Source organism: Gymnoscopelus microlampas (genome assembly GCF_963454915.1).
Source record: "Gymnoscopelus microlampas genome assembly, chromosome: 3".
In the NCBI taxonomy this organism is placed as follows: Eukaryota; Metazoa; Chordata; class Actinopteri; order Myctophiformes; family Myctophidae; genus Gymnoscopelus; species Gymnoscopelus microlampas.
The window spans coordinates 28438402-28460178 of NC_139940.1; the positions used below are offsets into that span (position 1 = coordinate 28438402).

General features: G+C 40.3%; 1 protein-coding gene across 2 annotated transcripts in view; it reads left to right on the top strand.

Annotated features, from left to right (window-relative positions):
* The first annotated feature begins 6886 nt into the window (after window positions 1–6886).
* The window catches only part of dgat1b (diacylglycerol O-acyltransferase 1b), a 40325-nt gene continuing 25434 nt past the window's right edge, over window positions 6887–21777 (top strand). For both annotated transcript variants that reach the window (XM_084053614.1, XM_084053613.1), the window contains exons 1-5: window positions 6887–7297; window positions 10708–10795; window positions 14999–15039; window positions 15310–15395; window positions 21712–21764. In XM_084053614.1, the coding sequence (XP_083909740.1) occupies window positions 7053–7297; window positions 10708–10795; window positions 14999–15039; window positions 15310–15395; window positions 21712–21764 (513 nt within the window). In that variant the 5' untranslated portion in view covers window positions 6887–7052. The remainder of the gene's footprint in view (window positions 7298–10707; window positions 10796–14998; window positions 15040–15309; window positions 15396–21711; window positions 21765–21777) is intronic.

A 21777-nucleotide genomic window follows, 5' to 3' on the forward strand; every position in this document is an offset into this window, starting at 1 on the left:
CTATAGAGATAATGTGTACCGATTTGCGTGATGTCTAAGCTTATCACCGGAAATGCCCCCCCCCCCAACTGTTTACTGTACATATCTTTCTTTCTTTTATTACTAATTGTATATTTGATGTTTTTGCATGTTATTGTATATTATGTTGTCTTTAAATGTCTCAATGAATTGAATACACAGGAAACAAGCCCTGAGGGCTTAACTGGGTTATCCTTTAAGCATTCTTTTGAATAAATCTGTGCCAGGTGCCTCCTTTTTGCAAACTGTTTATAAAGTTTTCAATCCAAAAAAGAAATTGACAACATTTGTAGGAGTAATACAAAAACATTTGTTTTGCAAAAATCGGCCTCCTGGTGGCGCTATAATAGGGCAATGTTAAAAGGTGCCATTTGTTCCTCAACGTAGTGCAAATGTGCGTGCACATTTTCACCGCAATTGGACGCTGTGTTCATGATTTAGGCATTTTGTTCAAAACGGGCCACTCCTGCTAACTTTAGATGTCAATCTTAGCCAATCAGGATGGATTATGAAAAATCAAACAGATCAGTCTTGATGTTGATGACTATAGAGATCATGTGTATCGATTTGCATGAAATTTGGATAAAATCTGAAGGAGAAATATAACAAAAAATGTTTTACTTAAGTCGGCCTTCTGGTGGCGCTATAAAAGGCGAAAAATGTGAAAAATGCATCACAACAAACAACGAGTTCAAGGTTCAAAGCCAGAGGACCGACAACATAGTTAGGCAAGACGCAAATATTGCTCGATACAATGATCACATGTAGATTGATAGAGAAGTACAGAAATAAAAGCTATTTTGAAGAACAGGCAGAAGCATTTTCAGAATGGCATTTCATTTGGGGAAGAGTAGTATTTCTTGAAGAGAGATTAGGCTGCAGGGTTTTGGCTTATGACAGAGGGTAAAGCTTGAGTTATGCTTTGACGACCAAGTGTTGCGTGACGCGTCACTCGACAAAAATAATGCATTTTCAACTGGAAAAAAGTTTTACAGGTGAAAATCCTTCTTTTTTTTTTTGGACATCGTCACCTTCTCTGTCACTGTCATAGCCTCCTTGACCAGAGAAAGTTTGGGAATGGCATTTGTAGATGAACACAGATTATTTTGTGGAGTGGGCCGTCGCACAACTATTTGTCATTGAAGCATAAATCAGGTTAGACTCTGCTGTCCTCACTGGGGCAGGAAGGTCATGCCACCATTGGAGAGCCAGGATGTCATGGCCAGCTAGAGCAAAAGCCAGGTCACTGCAGGGAAGGGAGAGCTCTGTGGGTGGTAGGGCATTGGTTCTCTACGTGGGGTCCCGGGGTCCTTGAGGGGGTTCCAGGGGGTCCCCAGCTCAATAATGAATAGTTAGGAACCAAATGAACCCTTATGGGGCTGTAACTCTTCAAGTTTACAAATGGAACCAACACTGAGGATTTTACAGTGTAGATAAAAATCAAAAAAATCTAATGGGGATCTACATGTATGGCCAAATGCATAATTAAAGTGGGGTCCTTGAGGTTCAAAATCACTGCGGTAGAGTAAAGACTGCATAACAGTGGCTTGTAGGTATGGGGTTGCAGTTCCCATAGCAGTAGTGTTGTATGCCCGAGCTTGGGATTTGAGTTTGTTAACCACATGAACCGTTTTTTCCCCTATTCTGGGCATGACATAAATAACCGAACCTTCGGCTAAAACAGACTAACATTCACCAAAATGTTAGCAGTGTGAGCTTGTAGATTGGCTATTTGAGGCAAGGATATTTGGTGTAGAGGGAAAACAAGAGGAAGGGGCCAAATAAGCAGATGTCTGCAGCGGTTAGGAGAGCGGAATGGACAGCATACTGTATGAGGACAGGTTATCTGAGAAGACAAAGTTTGTGAATGACATTTTGTAGAGGAACACAGACGAAAAAACAAATGATCCGATATGAGTCCAAACCAAGATTCTGATTCGAATCGAGTCCTTCATCTCTCCCCTCCATCATTCTCCCTCTTTCCCTCTGCCTCCAGTACACTTTTTTTTTCTTCCAGAAAGGTGGAGACAGATGGAGTGTGTGTTTTAGAGTCCTTGGCTGAACTGTAGAAGTGCTGACATGGCACCAAACCTCCTAACAGCGCTATGACGCACCTATCTGTCACTTTACACACACACACACACACACACACACACACACACATGCCTACTTGTGCACGCGCATACACGCATGCGCGCACGCAGTTCCACGCACGCACGCAACAACATAGCAGTACATGCTCATATACACACAGACACCTATCAACAGGCACCAGTGTACACACAACACACTTATACAATATCGCTCTCTATCAGTGTCAATCTACTGACTTATACCTTTATCAGTCCAGCCAGCATCCAATACTATCACCATCAGTCTTCACTGTCTCACACACACACACACACACACACACACACACACACACACACACACACACACACACACACACACACACACACACACACACACACACACACACACACACACACACACACACACACACACACAGCTGAGTGATGTTGGAGTGTGTTTCTCTTCCCTGGGTGAAAGTGAGTCATCTATCCTTCCACGGCTTCATTACAACCAAGGACGAACACTATCTCTCTCCCTCTATCCGTCTCCATATCTATCTCTCTCTACCCATCTCTTTCTCCCACTCTATCTTGTTCTTTCTCTCATTTTCCCTGTCCATATCTCTATCATCCAAACTTTCTCAATTTCTCTCTCTCTCTCTCTCTCTCTCTCTCGGCTGCCCTTGAACAGGTGCCAGAGTGTTGCTGCAGTTTGGATATATAAGCACTGTAACCTCTTGAAAATGTCGGATAACACGAATAGGTGAAATAGGCTAATCTCAAGGTTCGTGCGTGCACACAAGGTTGAGTTCTATTATTTGGAGCAAGAAAAACAAGTCAATGGGTCGAGACATGCATTTATTCATGTCGTTCAACAACAGTTGCAGTGGACGAATGAATGGATGGATTAGAGAGAGAGAGAGAGAGGGGGAGAGAGAGAGAGAGTTAGAGGTTACATATGTGTGCTGTGTTCCTGCCTGTCTCTCAGGGCTCAGACAGAGAGAGGACGTGTAGAAAGCCTTGGATTTGAGGCCCTACAGAATGCATGAATAATGAATGGCCAAAAACCTCTTATTCTCTAAATTTTAAATGGCCAGCTGCTATCAAAAATAACCTGATCTGCAGGACATTAGGAGACTCAGCACGCAACAGAGACAGTGGTCTGACTCACCTACTGTATAGCGAGCAGCAGATATAGATAGAACCCTGAGTGTTACTATTATTTAGTTTCTGCCCTGTGTGTACCCTGTTTGCACCTTATGTCTAATCATGCACAGCCCTGCCGCTATGTGGTACTACCAATGGGTTACTTCACACCTTATGCTTAACCTCATGTACATACTGTATCTGCGGCGGGTCTCATGCTATGTGTATAGTATGCAGATATCTTGATTTTGTATGTTCTCTTTGACATGCTTATTTCATCGGTAACTTTTTCTCCCTGCTCGCCCTCCTTTTTCTTATTTTCCCATCTAGAAAGCAACAAAATGATGGAGCTTATGAAATAGGAACATTTCTACCTGTAGACCAGTGATTTGACAAGTTGATTCTGATTCTGATGTATTCATTTGCAACTCTGAAAGAGCATGTACAGTATGTACACACAGCTACACAACTACATTTGTACACTCTCAGAGTTAAATGAACACTGAGGATTTTACTGTCTACTCTAGTTCTGCATTGGAGCTTTTTCATCATCCCACAGAATCCTCTCATTTCCATCTTGTCAAGAGCTGAGGAAAACTGGCACATTTTCTTAATGATCCACCTGTATTTTTGACATATCACAGTGGATGTTACATGGTCACAGGATCACAAAACATCTTCCACTTCACTGGGAGTCGATGTCAGCTGTAAGTTGGAGATACTATATTCGGTCTCATAGGTGCCTTATTTCAAAGATAGGGGGAAAGGGACTTTCAACACCCTCTAGTGGTTCAAATGCAATCTTTAAATGTTGACATTTTATGAATTATTTATTTTTGCATAGATGGCGTGCAGATGTCCCATCCTCTAGTTGTAACAAGCTCCGTGGGTTTACTTTACACGGTTCACTGTTGTGAACTCAGATATGAAGAGACTTACTGTGACAATTACTCATAAGCGTAACCACTAAACCCTATATAATTCATTGACCAGAGTCTCTACTACTAGGCCCCTCTACACCAAATACCTTAGCCAAAAATAACTGATCTACAAGCTCACAATACATCATGTTGTCATTTATTATGAGTTTGTATGTCTGCTAGTTTCACTGAATATTCGCCCTGGAATAGGGATTCTAGATATAATGTTAACATAGTAAACATCATGCACAAGTGTTTTACAGTGGTGGGAAAACTATCAGTAGCATGTTCTCTGAAAAATGTTTTGGATTGCTGGTGCCCACATAAATGATTTCTACCAGCATCTATATTTGATAAGCTCCCAGTTTGTGTTGTTTCTATTAGAACAGCATTAAAGCAGCTCCATAGCAACAGCAAAACACCATCCCCAAAACTCCTTTTGGAGCCAAGGAAGAACGATTAAAAGTCACTACCCAGCTTTAATCGGAAACCATGCACAATCCACACCAGAAATCTTGTTGCAGTCATGGACTCAGGACTGAATTTCAGCCAAATTAACACAATTACAAAGTCAGCCTATTATCACCTTACAAATAGGCTAAGGATTAAAGGACAAATGTCTCCTCAGGATTTGGAAAAACAGTGACAACTGTAAGAATGTCTTTACAGGTCTCCCTTCCTAAAACAGCAACCAGAAAGCTGCCGTTGATTCCGAACGCTGCTGCTCGAGTGCTTACTAACGCCAAGAAAGTGGCTCCTATGACTCCAGTTCTCAGATCGCTACCCTGGCCTCCTCATTGTCAAATGATTTGCGAATACTGTTGCTTTATAAATCATGGAACGGTTTATTGCAAAAATACATTTCTGATCTTGTTATGAACCATACACTTCAGGTTATCTGGGACAGGTCTGCTTTCTGTTCTGCATAGTAGTGTATATCTGTCTGTCATTTAATGTCACTATGAATTGAGTACAAGAGCACCCCAATTGAAACAAGCCAGTGGCTTTCTTGGGCTTTTTAAAATCCTATTTAGTTGACCTTGTTTCTGAACTGTACTTTCATGTGCTTTTTGTCTGCAAACTTCTAAATAAAGTATTCAATCAATCAATCAATCAATCAATGTGGAGAATTCCACATTGAGCATTCAGTTTTATGCACCACATTTGGAACAAATTCCCCAAAAACTGCAGGTCTGCCCTAACTCTCAGTTCTTAAATAAAAGCTGATGACTTTTCTCTTTGCCTCTGCATGTTATTTTTTATAGCACTTTATCTTAATGTGCTTAATGTTTTGTGTAAAGCATTCTGAATTGCCTTGTTGTTGAAATGTGCTATACAAATAAACGTGTCTTGCCTCCCACCTCTGGTCATTAGATATCAGTCAATGTACTGTACAATAACAAAGGACTTATACCATCATTTCACCTGGGAAACAAAAAAATCTAGGCGCAAGTGTACAAGGAAACAAAACAAATACAAATAAATAGAAAGCTGAGTTAGAGTTAAAGTGTAGAAACCAAATGTCAGGGGAAATTTTTAAAAATAAATTAGTTTGGCTGCTAGCGCGGTTAAAATAAAACAAGTCATCAGTTTCCTAATGATCTTTCCTCAAGGTCTCTTATCCCGACAACAGCAGACAGCCCCATTACTCTAATAGACAGCCTTATAGACAGCCAGGACTGATAAAGCTGGGTCAATGCCAGTGTGATCAGCTATACACTGTACCATCCCAGCATAAGGATAAGCCCACAGAACTAGAGTGAACGGATACGCCTCGATCCCTATCAGCCAAGTTTTACTGTAACTAATAGACAGTGCCTGGGGCAAATGACATGATACAATCCCCATTAGCTCCCAAATAATAGACTTGCAGTGGCATGTTTAAAAAGTGTCATGTTTTCAAAAGTGAAGTCAAGCTATTCTATTATAGTCTATTTAAATGGCATTACCTGCCTGCAAGGAGCCCAGGCTGGTTGGCAGGCTGACATAGTGACTCCATTTCCCACCGTGACTTTCAATACAAACCAATTGGGTTCTGGAGTAACCTGTCAGACAGTGGTGTAAAGTAACTAACTTACTCAAGTGCTGTACTTAAGTACAATTTTGAGGTATCTTTTATACTTTACTGGAGTATTTCCAAATGTTCAATACTTTTACTTCTACTCCACTACACCTCAGAGGAAAATATTGTACTTTTATTCCACTACAAGTATTTGAAAAGTTACTTTGCAGATTTGAATTATTATTATTACAAAACATACATAAACCTCTTCAGCCCTATTTAAACTTTGACTATTTGAAAATAGCCCATTAGCTTGCGACGCATTGTGAGCTTGTAGATCTGCTATTTTCAAAAGATTTTTTATGAATTTTAGACATAATGATAAACAGGACATTCTGCATAATGAGTACTTTTACTTTTGGTTCTTTAACTTTAAGGATATGTTGATGCCTATACTTTTATACTTTTACTTAAGTACATTTTGATTACTGGACTTTTACTTGTACAGAGTGTTTCTACATTACAGTATTGATACTTTTACTTAAGTACAACATTTGAGTGCTTTTTTCACCACTGTCCAGACCATTTCCCACCGTGACTGTTCCAAAACAAACCAATTGGGATCCGGAGTATCCTGTCAGATAAGTTACAGTTCATGATGATGCAGTCGAGGCGGCGTCAAAATAACACACTCCTACTTTGTTGTACGTGTAAACTTTGGGCGGACAGTCCACTATTACTTCCTTTTGTTTACTACGATTGTGCAACAGAAAGCGACAGGCATGCAGTGACAGTCGTCTCAATTTCATGGCATGGCAAGTGATTTGCTTGAGTGAAATCATTACAACAGTAGCTTATATTAGTGTGTAGTGTTGTTGTTCGGTTCCTTACAGTATGGGGGATTCCAGCGCAGTGCTGGGGCCCATCAGTCGCCGGAGAAGGGCTACCATCTCGGCGGGGAGAGGGGCTGCTCTGCAGCCGATGAATGGAGACTCTGTGGCGGCGTGTCAGAGTGCTGCTGACGGACAGGCTGCGAAGAAGATACAACAAGGACCTGCATCATCATCATCATCAGTCCAACACTCTAAAACTAGGAATGAGAAAAGAAGACAAACACATCTGCTCAGTGACAGATTGTGGTGAGAGAATAAGTTGCAATGTTTTGTTCGTGTTGGCTTTTAGTAGGATGGCGTTATATGTGGGCTAGACTGGCAGTGGTGGAAAAAGTATTACATTTTTCTAAATGTACTTTATTGGTATAAAACAATTACTTAGTAATTAAAGTACTCATTATGCAGAGTGTCACATTTCACAAGTTTTCAAATGAATAAACTGTAAAAATAATAATAATAATAATAATAATAATTAATTAAAAACAATTATAGGGTTGAAGTGGTTAATATGTTTTGAATAGTAATCAAAATCTACAAAGTAACTAGTAACTCAAGTTTTAAAAAAAAATGTATGTAATGTAAAAAGTACAATATTTGCCTCTGAGATGTATGGAGTAGTAGTACTGAAAACTAGAAATACTCCAGTAAAGTAAAAAAAAAAAAGAAACTCAAAATTGTACTTAAGTACAGTAGGCCTACTTGAGTAAATGTACTTAGTTACTTTACACCGCTGACTAATGGTGTGTGTTATGATGAATTCACAGTGAGAGTTATGTGCAAACAAACCAGAGCCAGTGGCGGATGTTTCCAAAGTTTAATTCAGGTTACTGTCAGTATTGCCAGGTCTTGCGAGAGAAACAAGCAACCAGGTCTATGAAAACAAGCAAAGCAAAGCAAAGCAAAGTTTGTTGTTTACCCAGGGTGTCGGACTAAGTACGAAACTTGTTTCCAGCCGGACCTTGCATGGAAGCCTTGCTCAAGGGCTATTCAGCGGTGATTGATGTGATGAATTGGGGAATCGAACTAGGGACCTTCCGGTATCAAGGCCGCCCCTCTAACCACTAGGCCACCGCTGCCAAGCCTGAAAGAAGCGAGCCCTTAGCGCTTTAACTTAAACATACATTGGCTTGAAAATGCATTGTGACGCGTTGTGAGCTTGTAGATCTGCTATTTTCAAAAAAATCTTGAAAATAATTTGATATTTTAACAACACAAATCTTGTATGGGGGTCGCTCCCTGGCATAAAATGTTTTCAGATGGGGTCCGCAGACAAATTGGCCTACATATTCATTTGGGGGTCCTTGACTTGACATGAAAATGTTTGAGAACCACTGGTTTAAATAACATTAGGAAACAAGCCTAAATAAGCAACTATACTTTTGAAACAAGGCAAAAAACCGCAACCCGCAATATTAAGCAACTTGACAGAAAAACAATCCCAAAAAGTCGCTTATAATAAGCGGATATGGCAACACTTGTTACTGTGATGACGAGTTTGCGATGGGTGTGTCACGGGTGTGTCATCGATTTATAATGCAGGCCGCGCCCACGGTGCAGCTGTGTCAAGTAAGTACATATTGGGAGTATTTCCAATTTTCAGTACTTTTACTTTTACTCCACTACATATATCTGAGGCAAATATTGTACTTTTTACTCTATACTCTGTTGCTTTGTAGATTTTGATTATTAGGCTAATACAAAACATTACCCACTTATACATTTTGGCCATTTGAAAATAGCCGATCTACAAGCTCTAAGCTCACAATGTGTCACATCGTGATGCACTGTGTGAGCTTGTAGATCTGCTATTTTCAAAATATTTGTATACATTTGAAAACTTGACTGCACAATGAGTAATTTTACTTTTGGTACTTTATGTACATTTTGATACCAATACTTTTGTACTTTTACTCAAGTAAATTTTAAATTCCAGACTTATATGTATTTGACCCCTCAGGACATGTAGATATACAATGAAATACAAAATATATATATATTTTAATGATATAGTGCCCAGTGTTCTCAGGGGCCCACTCTTCTGGTTACCGAAGGTAGTATGCAGAGATGACTGGGCACTTCTTTTTTTAACTGGGCACTGTGGCTATTTTTAGGAAAACTATTTGCGGGGAAAACTGAGTACTACTTGGGAATAAATGGGCTATATATTTTGTTCACATTAGCTCACATCAAATTTAGTTTAAACAGCTCATATATTTGCTGTTCATGCACCCATTTCTCTAATGTCCGCTTCCTTTTACAGTCCACACTGAGTGCCCACTTGACCTGTGCTGTGCCCACTTCGCTATAATGCCCATATAGTTTTCTCAAGTGCCCACTTTAATGCCCAGTTTTCTCCTAAGTCGGCAGTTCAATTTCACATGTATTTCTGAGGGATAATGGTGTGAATGGGTCCTATAGACCCTTTAACAGACGATATCACGCTGGCTCCAAACGTCATACTGGCTCCAAATGAAACCCATTCTGTCAGGTCTCGCTAGGACGCGCCTCACTGGCCAACACACAAGAGGGGGTTGGGGTGCGCACCCCAAAACAACAGGTTGAGAATTGATTGCATGAAACGATCACCTGTGCATCCAGTCTCAATGTTAGTAAACACATAATTGGTCTATAACATGTTGGATATTATCCCTCAGGATTGGAATACATGTGAACTTGAACTGCTGACTTAGGAGAAAACTGGGCATTAAAGTGGGCACTTGAGAAGACTGCATAGGCACTATAGTGAAGTGGGCACAGCACAGGTCAAGCGGGCACTCAGTGTGGACTGTAAAAGGAAGCGGACATTAGATAAATGGGTGCATGAACAGCAAATATATGAGCTGTTTACACACAACAAAATATATAGCCTATATATATTTTTCATAATTTTATGATTCAATTTATTTTTGGGTGTGGCCATTAATCATTTGTTTGGTAAAGCAGCCATTAACTAAATATATCACAGCTGAGAAATTGTGAAAATCCATGTCCAACACGTGATTCAATTGGATAGCAGTGCCCAGTTACTATCCCCCCAAATAGTGCCCATTTATTCCCAAGTAGTACCCAGTTTTCCCTGCAAATAGTTTTCCTAAAAATAGCCACAGTGCCCAGTTAAAAAAATAAGTGCCCAGTCATCTCTGCATACTGCCTTCGGTAACCAGAAGAGTGGGCCCCTGAGAACACTGGGCACTATATAATTAAAACTATATTTATATTTTGTATTTGATTGTATATCTACATTTCTTGAGGGGTCAAATACATATAATACTTTATTTATTATATTTAAGGCCCAATACTTCTACAAATGCTACCTGTGATAGCCAGTCATTTTGGGAATAAACAAGAAGTTGGAGGGTAAATTTAGGTCTGATATTGATTTAATGTTGAGGTACCCACAAGGTTTAGGTGCCCACTGGACCTGTATCCCCTCCTTCAGTCATCCAGCAGCAGCTCCCAGCATTTTGATGATAAAAAAACGGTCTTACCAATTACCGTACTCATTCATGTGAACATGTCTTGTCTCCACTCTGATTGTCACATCACATGTTGTAAGATCTGTACTGTCAGAGTGTCTTTGTGATGTACAGTACTATCCAATCATCATCAGTCATACATCAGTTTATCCACCCACTCATTTCTCTCTTTTACTCCAGCTGTCACCAGTCGCGGGAGTCCTTGCTGAGCTCAGCCAGTGGTTTCAGCAACTACAGAGGAATTCTCAACTGGTGTGTGGTCATGCTGGTAAGACGCACGCACACGCGCACATGCACGCACACACACGCACACACACGCACATACCAAATGGCTGAAACGTTGAAACCCATGTGAAACACTGTTCTGATATGAAGAGCCACATATTAGTCCATTCTACCCTCCCAGCAGCACTTTAAACAAACATCCTCCTGATAATAAGCATTAATTAACAGTTAATAAGGCAATTATAAGACCTGGCATACCTGTTTCCTGTTCTGGTTACATTTCCCATAGCTTCATTTGGTTGGCTGATTTCATTGGTTCATTTGATTGATTGCACCCGAGCGGATCATACAGTACAAAGCTATAAGAGAATGAACTGGATGTCGCCTTCCAGAGACCCGGGACTACAGTTATGCACAGAGCCCATAAAGGATTTATTAACCTTAATAAGGCATTGTTCACACTTGTCAATGCAAAAGTCATAGTTAAACTGTTAATACGTGCATAATAAAATATGTTGTAATGTTAATAAAGCAACAAAACAGCATAATAAAGGTTGAACACAAGGATTTCTCCGATCGCCTGGCAACGCAAGACTACCTACCGCCTTCTACACCTCGAGAACAAACACACAGTGGCCACCTAGTGTCATATCTAAACTGAACCAGCTGTAAGCTATAGCCACTTGATAGGTCAGGACCCAACCATACTTCTCCCTTTTACCCCAGGGGCAGAGTAACATGGGAAATAGACCAGGGTCAGAGGTAACAGATGATGTTCGGGAGCCGGGAGGACACAAGCTGTCAGGGTAGAATTTGAAAAGCGATACAGGCGTTTTTTTCCTCAATTTACGGAATTGCGCATCTGTAAGGGTGTTTTTGTTGCAGCTTTCAAATGTGAGATGTCACCTAATGTCACCCAAAGTACAGTAGTTAGTCAGGACAAGACAGCTTTGTGTATTTGGCCTTTAAAGTCGTACGGTAAGGGCAAAGTACATCAGTGATTGATAACGGAGCAGAGATCATAGATATGATACCTTCAGCCTTGTCAGAAAAAAGGATAAAAACATCACTTACACACGTTAAAATTGACCACATTTGAGATGGCCAACAGTGTTAGAAAAATAAATCTAGTACTGTTTATGATCATTCATTAGATAAAAAATAACAATAATTTCATACTTATATTCTAACTGATCCAAGGAGATGACTGTATTATGCCTAACTCTAGATGTAGCCTAACAGTTTCTAAAGTGGAGGTGCAGAGTAGATTTAACCTGTAAAGTCAATTATCAACATCACAATGTTTAGATAACTTAACATAATTAGCCGAAAAGAAAGAAAGAGGAACATGCAGGCAGTGATTTCATTGAGAAATGTAGGAAAGCAGCACAAAATAAAATGCATGAGTGATCAGACACACACAGGCCAACTTGCGTTAGGGAGCATACCCACACTATATGTACTGTAAATACTAAATATAAAACATGCCCACGTTATGTGTTAAACCCAGAAGCAGGAGAAATTCACAGCCCCCTCACTTTGGAATGCATCATCTATATCACTACTAAGGTGGGCAGCATGTTCGGTCATATCCGATTCTGAAAGTGACATGTGTGACCTGCATCACCCCCACTTAAAGGTTCTGATTGATTCAATACTTTATTAGCAGTTTGCAGAAACTGCTACTGCACTTAAAGGGTCTGAGACCTATTCTGGTGAGCATAAATCCAGTTTTAATCGACTCAATCCATACCATACATTTCAAAGTCCATACAGCTTAGTATACAGTACAGTATATACAGTACTAAAGCAGGGCTTTTCAAAATGTTAAGTGAATGCAAAGTAAATTAACAGCCTCTCTTGGTCCTTTACGAGCAGTGCATCTAATAATTAAACACAAAGTTGGTACTTTATTTTCATAAGAGCAAAAAATATATAATTATAAAAGAATATACACCTATTATGTGAGTCCTTAATCCTGAGTGCAGGTCCCCTTTAAGTAGGATATATTTTCAGAGCCATTGTTCCATAATGTATAGCTTCCTATAACAAAAGAGCCTGTTCAGCCTGACAATAACCTTGTGTCATGCTTTGTCACTATAGCTTTAATGGCAGAGAGAGGGAGGGAGCAAGACAAGAGAGTGAAAATGATGGAGAATGTTAGAAAATGAAAGAAAGAAAGAAAACTGTACATTGACAGTGACACTGTTGATGAACATTAAATAGTGATGCTGAGGATTTTTTTGTGAGGTGTGAAGTTAAGCATACTTTATAAACATTCTCTGTAATTTAATGTTGATAATGATAGTCAACATTTCAACACAAAACACAATAATGATCAGTGAATCAACAAAGCTACTAGAGGGCAACTCTATTGTATCCAGGGGTGCTGCACTGCCACTGTGGAATGTGGATTATGGTTTAGAATCTAGATTATGTTAGTACCCAGTTTCCTTCCTGTCTTTGTAGAAATCATAAAGAAAAAGCAGTTACAGTGCAAGATAATCCACCCACATAGATTAATAGAAGCAAATTAAAATGAAATGAATTAAATTATTCCATGTTTCTATAAATATCCGCTCCTTTTCTGTTGCCTCAACCCGTCTGATTCTGTGTCAGATCTGGTTTCCTGCCAGCTTAGATGCACTACAAAAAAAATGTCAATTTTAGCAAGACATTTAACTCAGACTTATCAAAGCATTTCTAGGGAATGTCTTCTTTACTGGCACAGGACAGCGTTGGGAGATGACATGCAATGAATGGCTTGAGGCAGGAATTTAAATCAGGACTTTGCAGTTAACAGTAAATGGCTTAGAAACACCAGGCTGCCTTTATTCAAATATATTTTCAATTAAATGATGTCACTCCACTGACAGGTATGTTTTTCTGGCCTCAAGAAACATCACTTGTTACACAGCAATTTCAAGATAAAAGAATTGTTATGGAGTATATCCAATGTGTGTGTTAACGTATTTTATCCCCAATCAGGTGAAATGTCTCCAAAATGCATACAAAATGTTTGCAAGGAGAGTAAAACAAATCGACATAAATATACCTCAAAATAAACAAAAAGCATCAATGCGAGATAGGCTCGACATCTTTTGCAGCTTCTCTCCTCCTCTGCGCCCGAGCAAAGTGATGGAATTGTAGAGGATTGGAGGAGAGGAGATAAAAACCAGTGAGGGCTGCTTGCTGTTAATCCATTCAGACCTGAGGCCGATTCTGCAAATGTCTTCTAAATCCTAACAGTTTTTTGAAAAAAACGTATGTTAATAGTATCAGTGGTTCTCAAGCCTTTTCATGTCAAGGACCCCCGAAATTATATGTATTTGGCCGCGGACCCCCATCTCAAAATATTTTGTTCCAGGGACCCCCAGAAGCAAAGATTTGAGTTACAAATGTTCACTTTAAAAGATTTGCATTTGCATTTTTCCAAAATAGCAGATATACAAGCTCATAGCACGGCACTTGGTGCCGCGCTATGAGCTTGTATATCTACTATTTTTTAATATCCAAATAAATCTAAAATGACACAGATGCTTTCCCGATCTTAACGGATTAATCCAGGCTTTGAACACAGATCGTTGTGTTCATCACAGGAGGCTTCTCTCGTTGCCGCTGAACTTCTGTCCCATCCCCAGTTAGCAGCATGGGGGCTTTGTGTTGATTAATGAGATATTACAATCCTTTTAGACAGAGGGAGAGATGAAAGGAGGAAGAAGAGGCGGAAGCAAAGAAATGAGTGGGGATACAGGGAGATATGGAGAAAAGAGTAAGAAGGAGGAAGAAGAAGTGGAAAAGAGACGGGAATGTTTTATTCCATTCAATTCAATTAGCAAAATGGAGGGAGAGGTAGACGAGACAAACAAGGAAAGCGTGTGAAGGAAGGAGAAAGGGATACATGCAAACTGTGGTCTGAAGATGGGGGAGAGGTGAAGAAGGAGGGAAAGTGGTGACAAAGAAAGATGGGCTGAATAAGGAAGTCAAATGATAGAAAAGTGAAAGAACAGCGTAAAGAGTGAATAAAGTTAATGAGGAGCGGAATGTATTTGCTGAGCTTATTTATGAGCCTGTTTAAAACTAGTAACTCCTCATATTCCTTTTTAATTTATGTACACGCACGCACACACACATGCACGCACGCACGCACGCACGCACGCGCACACACACACACACACACACACACACACACACACACACACAGGATTATTCAGCTAGTAACTTTACTATTTGTTTTGTTTTACAGGTGCTGAGCAATGCTCGTCTTTTTTTAGAAAACCTATTAAGGTGAGTATGGCTACAACCTTTTGCAAAGCATTTTGGTATAGTTTTACTGTATGTTTTCATGCCTGTCCTTTTCAATTGTCATGTCCAGTTATGAACATACATTGCTCCACATCAAACCATGGCTTTATGAAAGTTGAAAATTGCCGAAGGCAAAATACATTTCTGTCATTGTAAACATTGAGTATGATGTAAATTATTATGTACATATTCTGTATATACTGTAAACGAAAGTCACATTTTAATCTGTCATTTTATGTCATGGTTCATTAGATATGGCATCCTTGTGGACCCTATTCAAGTTATTTCCTTATTTGTGAAGGACCCCTATAGCTGGCCAGCGGCGTGCCTGGTAATTGGTAGGTACACTTAATAAACTTGAAACGTGGCTATAGGGATTTGAAAGCCATCAGTTGCTGATGACTGGTTACTTCTTTAGATCATTTGCATAAGATGTCATAGGGTGTTTGATATTGATATTTGTGACTGAAGGCAGCAGTAAGGAAAAATGTGTGTTTTCTATCAGATTTCTTCCCACACCTCCACAAACTCCTACAATGGTGTTTTGTTGATGACTAATAGTGTATTTATTCTACCAATCACAGACTTTACAAGAATATCCCAAGCCACTTTGCTTTCATAATCTCACAGTGACTACAAAAACTGCCTAACTCTATTCCATTGCTTTGTGGTCTGATCATCAGCAAGATGGATCTTTGGACTGTTGTATATACTGTATATAAGCACTATCACTATTGCACTATTGCAGTTGATTTACTCAGAACTGCCATCAGACATTTCAGCCTGTACTCTAAGACTAGATACATTGAGTAGGTGGTTTAATGTAGGCAATCCTAGTTTAGTTGTACCCTGGATACAGCCAGGGAACATGTGTCTGCTGTGATAACGCAACTGTTTTAAGACAGCTGGGAGAAACTCGTAAAACTTCCTTAGTAACAATATATTTAATTTTATTGTGATACTAAAATTGGGATGGCTTGAGCACAGAGTGGAATGTTTTGGGATAATGGGAGTGCATACTGTATGTTTCCATATTGAACAGGGAAATGGGGTACCTGCACATCACTGTGGTGGTTGTTGCTTGTGCGTTTCAACAATGCAGTGTGACTCATCGGGTGGTCAGTAAAGGACGTTCCCAACATCAATTAGTTCTAAAACTATTGCAAAACCACCTACAAGTTTATCAAATCATGACTGTGTTTTGGATTTCAATTTATTGTTTGCCTTCAGCACACAAGAAAACATTGCTGGGTTGAAGTAGTATATTATGTTAACTTTAAGAACTGTTTATTTCTCTTGGAAGAGTTGTAACAATCAGTCTTTTTTCAATACATTGCTACTTGGTTTAAGATGTTCAAATATAAACTTGTTTTCTTTTTTGCTGTTTGTTCCATCAGTGAATGTCTGCATTGCTGCAGCTCACTCTCTTGAGGGACAATTACCTGCCCTACATACTGCAAACTGTTACTGTACTGCAGAGAGAGAGAGAGAGAGAGAGAGAGAGAGAGAGAGAGAGAGAGAGAGAGAGAGAGAGAGAGAGAGAGAGAGAGAGAGAGAGAGAGAGAGAGAGAGAGAGAGAGAGAGAGAGAGAGAGAGAGAGAGAGAGAGAGAGAGAGAGAGAGAGAGAGAGAGAGAGAGAGAGAGAGAGAGAGAAGACCTGGACGAGAGAGAGAGCAGAGAGAGAGAAGACCTGAGAGTTGTAGACAGTCCAGGGTTAAAGAGAAAGATGGAGAGGGAGTAAGTAAGAGAGAGAGAGAGCAAAGAGAGAGCGAGAGAGAGTGGTGGAGGAAGGCATTAAAGTGGGGGACAGAGAGAAGGACAGAGTTAATGTAAAGTACTGCAATAAGGGAGGGCAAAACGGGAGAGAGAGGAGAAGAGGTAATGTAGTGAAGTACTGCACCGAACAAAGATATGGGCAGTGAGAGGAGTGTGAATGGGATTCTCTTTACAGCATCACGGACAGTAAAGCATCCCAGCTCCCCTGGGGAGTGGAGTAGTTTCAGACTCACTGCAGCAACTTTTATTCTCTCTCTCTCTCTCTCTCTCTCTCTCTCACATACACACATGCAAACACACACATAACATACCCTTTTATGAATATAGTGTATCTTCAATCAAAATGAACAGTTTGGAACAGCAACCTATTCAACTCTGAATCCACTCAACCAAGTGATGTTTCTGGCTGCCCAAATGGAAATAGGAAGACTCAGATTAAGCAAATGTGTGTGTGTGTGTGTGTGTGTGTGTGTGTGTGTGTGTGTGTGTGTGTGTGTGTGTGTGTGTGTGTGTGTGTGTGTGTGTGTGTGTGTGTGTGTGTGTGTGTGTGTGTGTGTGTGTGTGTGTGTGTGTGTGTGTGTGTGTGTGTGTGTGTGTGTGTGTGTGTGTGTGTGTGTGTGTGTGTGTGTGCGTGCGTGCGTGTTTGTGGTTTGAGTGAGGTGAGGGTGAGGTTGTTGATTAGTGGCTTTAATGCCACTGCAGTAGTAGCCATTTTGTATCCTACATAATTAATTACAGTTCACCTTTAGCTCGCCATGCTGAATTTCATCCTTAAAATTGTTGAATAATGGGCGGAAGCCAGGCCATCCAAAAGCCATCGATCCCATACAATCAAAAAGATTGATTAACCGTGAAATAAGACACCTGCCAAATACCCTTCCTGTGAACTCTTGTTTAACTTTGAGAACATTGGCTTAGACGTCTCTCTCACTCTGTTACTAGAGTTTAGAGATACACAGCCTCAATATCAAAACATCTACACACATACACACACACACACACACACACACACACACACACACACACACACACACACACACACACACACACACACACACACACACACACACACACACACACACACACACACCACACACACACACACACACACACACACACACACACACACACACACACACACTTCAGAACTCTTAGAATAGATGTGATCTTGAAGCCAACTTGGCGATGTCACTATACTTTATTCAATTGGTGACAATGTTACCTCAAGTCAACAGTTTTGTGGTCTAAAACAACAAACTTCTATTGACAACCTGTCACACCCTTAAGAGTACACCTATTTAGGGAACACAGCTCTTTTGTTACTTTTCAAAATTATAATAAGTTCATATCAACATGTACCATGTCAAAATGTAGCATTGTGTAACTGTATAACCCTAAACAGATACACATTCAACATACAACAAAGAGCACACATACAGTAGTTAACAACCATCTATGATATAAAATAAATATGTATCTCTATATGTATCTTATCCACATGAACCCTAGCATCCCTATTCTGGGCATGTCATCATAGTTGTGGGCTTAGATCAGCAGTTGTTAGTATTTCTCTGTATCTGGAATGTCCTGTTTGTAGGAAAAGAACATACATGAGAGAAGCCCTGAGAACCCCTTTTTACAGCACTTTTACAGGAACTTTCACCAGGTCTGAAGTGATTTGCAGTCTACATGGAAAGGAACTACAATTCTGCTTGGATGATCACCGACGCCACGCCAGGTTGTGTGTGTCTGGTCTATTGGGATTCAAACAAGAAATGATACAGTCATATTATACCAGCTTGCGGAAAACTTTTTTTTGCCCTATCCAATCTTCGGCCAAGCACTTGCGCATGCATGTTGGGGAGGCACGTGTCAGAAAGTAATTCTTTTTCAAGTATTTTCATGTTGCGAGACGACACGAGCCGCCCGGGACAAAATGATGTGTGTTTGTGATTTAAAGTGATGTCCTGGAACACAAACACACTCCACTTACTGCATAATTCCAAACTCCGCTGGAATTGATAGTTATGTTGCGACAACTTACGAGCTGTCACCAGGGCAGGCAGGCGTGTCTAGTAGGGTTATGATGCCATAGCATGGGAGGACGACCGCCGTTCAGAGTATGGGAAGTCTCCCCATTGGCTTAAAGGACAGCCAATGATGAAAAAGTGTCGAAAAGGTCTCGACTAGTTGCTCTGTCTGTTCGTAGACCAGCCGCTCTTCGAGCAAGCTGGTAAAAAGCACATGGAGCACAGATTGAAACCCATCAGTAAAGCTGTGCTGGAGCTCAAGGACTCAGCCTGGACTAATCACATGGACTTATCGTCTGAGCTTGGGGAGTTCAAAGGATTTCGAGCAACCTGCAATGAAATGACTCTCAACACATTAAGGCCCAGACCAGACTTGCTGCGAGCCAAATTAGTTGAGGAAACTTCACCGTTTTTTTTGCCAGTGGAAGAGGAGGCTGCGTTGGCTGCACTAAGGAAGGAGCAAACGCTGAACAGTCATGTGCTGAAGGAGAAAATCACTGCTGGGACGTAGAGGTTGGGGATAGTACATTTTGGGAGGTGGGAGCGGTCGCCGAGGACATCGACAGATATGACCAACTGGACGGTAGACAAAGGTTTGATCCCGCTTGACCAAGGGTGATATAAACTCTCATTTAAGCCAGAAAAGGGCTATATTGGTCTTTCTTCACATGGAGTGGATGGATGCCTCTGTGAGTCACCAATAAACCCTAGACGATCCATGTGCCTCTGGACTATGGTGATGGAGTTGTGTTCTTCATTGATGCTGACACCAGTGAGTTGCTGCATCATTTTGTTGACACATTCACAAAGAGATTGTTTCCCTACATAAGTAGCAGCTGCTGTCCCCTCCACCCTGTGAGAGTGCTGCCAACAAAACCTCTTAAGTTGAATAGATGAGCAGTGCAATCCCTTTTCAGAGTTTAAGGCTGAATCATTTGCTCATAGAATGAGGTTTCATTCACCTTTTATTTTGATGTATTTTCTTTTGGTAATATTTTGTTTTCTTTCTCCGCAAAGCTGTGTGCTACAGTATGCAAGGGTTTTGTCTTGTTGGGGACACTTTGACCCTCAGTAAGCTCCCCAGTGTCCATCTATCTATAGGTAGGCTGAATTAAATCCAGGTTCATTTCATTTCATTTTATTGGTGTATCACAGTATACAATACAATTCCTATCAGAGGATTATAATTCATTTAATCTAATACACCCATGGGCGAAAAGAAGCAGGAAGAAGAACACATTTTTATTAATACCTGCTCCGTATTCAACTTAAAAAAGCCAGTCCAGTACTTGCACTAAAATGCTAGTTTAAACAAAAACCAAACCAAAAAACTCCAAAGTAAAACCCTATCCTATTCGTCGTCTTCATATTGTCTAATTATTACATTTTTATAACTTTTTTAATTGATAAATATTTGTACAACCCTTAGGTGGCTTAACAGGTGGCTTAACATGTACAATATGTAAGACAAACATCAGCTGCGTGCGTGGGTGCGTGCGTGCGTGCGTGCGTGCGTGCGTGGATAGATAGATAGTTTTTTCCCACAGAAACCTTTTAAAACTATACTGCTTTGGAGGGTTCATGCACGTAATTGTTCCTCTTTCCCCCCTTTTTGTAAACCAAAATTGCCTCCCTATTGTTCTACCATAGACCATAAACTGCCAGGTCGTATACTCACATGCAGTTGGAGTGGATAGGCTGATGGAAGACTTTATGTATAGCTGAGTAGATGATGCTTTATAGACTATAGAGAACACGTGTTGCCGGCCGAGTCGCAGGCCGGTAAGGGATTTAGCTGTCTCTCTTATAGTGATTGTTTACATGCCTTTTCAGTATAAAATAACAATGATTAGTATTGTAACTTACAAACTGGGTTTTATCAAAATAAATCAAAAGGAACCATCACACCAATGAGTTTGTACTGTAGGTGTGGGCCCTTTCACTCTCCTGTCTAGCAGGTGGTGTGTGCTGTGCAACACATATGCTCTGTTAGTGCTGGCTCATTTCATTCATAGGCTGCTACTGTCTGTGTGTGTGTGTGTGTGTGTGTGTGTGTGTGTGTGTGTGTGTGTGTGTGTGTGTGTGTGTGTGTGTGTGTGTGTGTGTGTGTGTGTGTGTGTGTGTGTGTGTGTGTGTGTGTGTGTGTGTGTGTGTGTGTGTTTGTGTGTACACGCTCTTGTTAACAGGGCAGGAGGTTGACCCTACCAGACCAACAGTCTCTCAGTGGCAGTAGACACCTTAATTTGCATAATTCAATTAATTCAGTTATGCTTTGCTTTATTAGCAGTTAGCACCACATGCAAATGTTACACAATGCCATTTGATGCGAGTATGAAACTGGATTTCTTTTTGATGTAATAATTATCTATACTGTACTTATTTGTTTGTATTCTTTGTTTACAGCTGACAATTGAACTTGATGTTCTTTTCTATCAGAAACTTAAATCTGCCTTTGAAAAACAACATATTTTAGGACTTGTCTCACTTAATATCTCACAGCGAGAGTCAGATGGCAGTGAAATCAAATCTAACTGAAGGGCTGCTTGAACCTTTCATTCTCTGAAACGAAACAGTAGCTTACTATTGTTGTTATGTACTGGCCTTGCAGAACTGCGGCAGTGTATTACGTATGTACATTACGTCCTGTATAGTACTGTATGTATGTATGTTTGTAGGTATGTATATTTCTATGTATGTATGGGGTGCCAATCCATCGTTTTAACATGTATGTTTGTAGGTATGTATATTTCTATGTATGTATGGGGTGCCAATCCATCGTTTTAACATTCAGTAATGTAATATAGGATCACCGAAGTGCTAACATGATGTTTTTACTGTCTTTCTACAGTGTCCAATGTGTTCATACTGGTGGCTCTCTACACAGAGAGACAGCTGTCCATGGTGAGTTCATCAA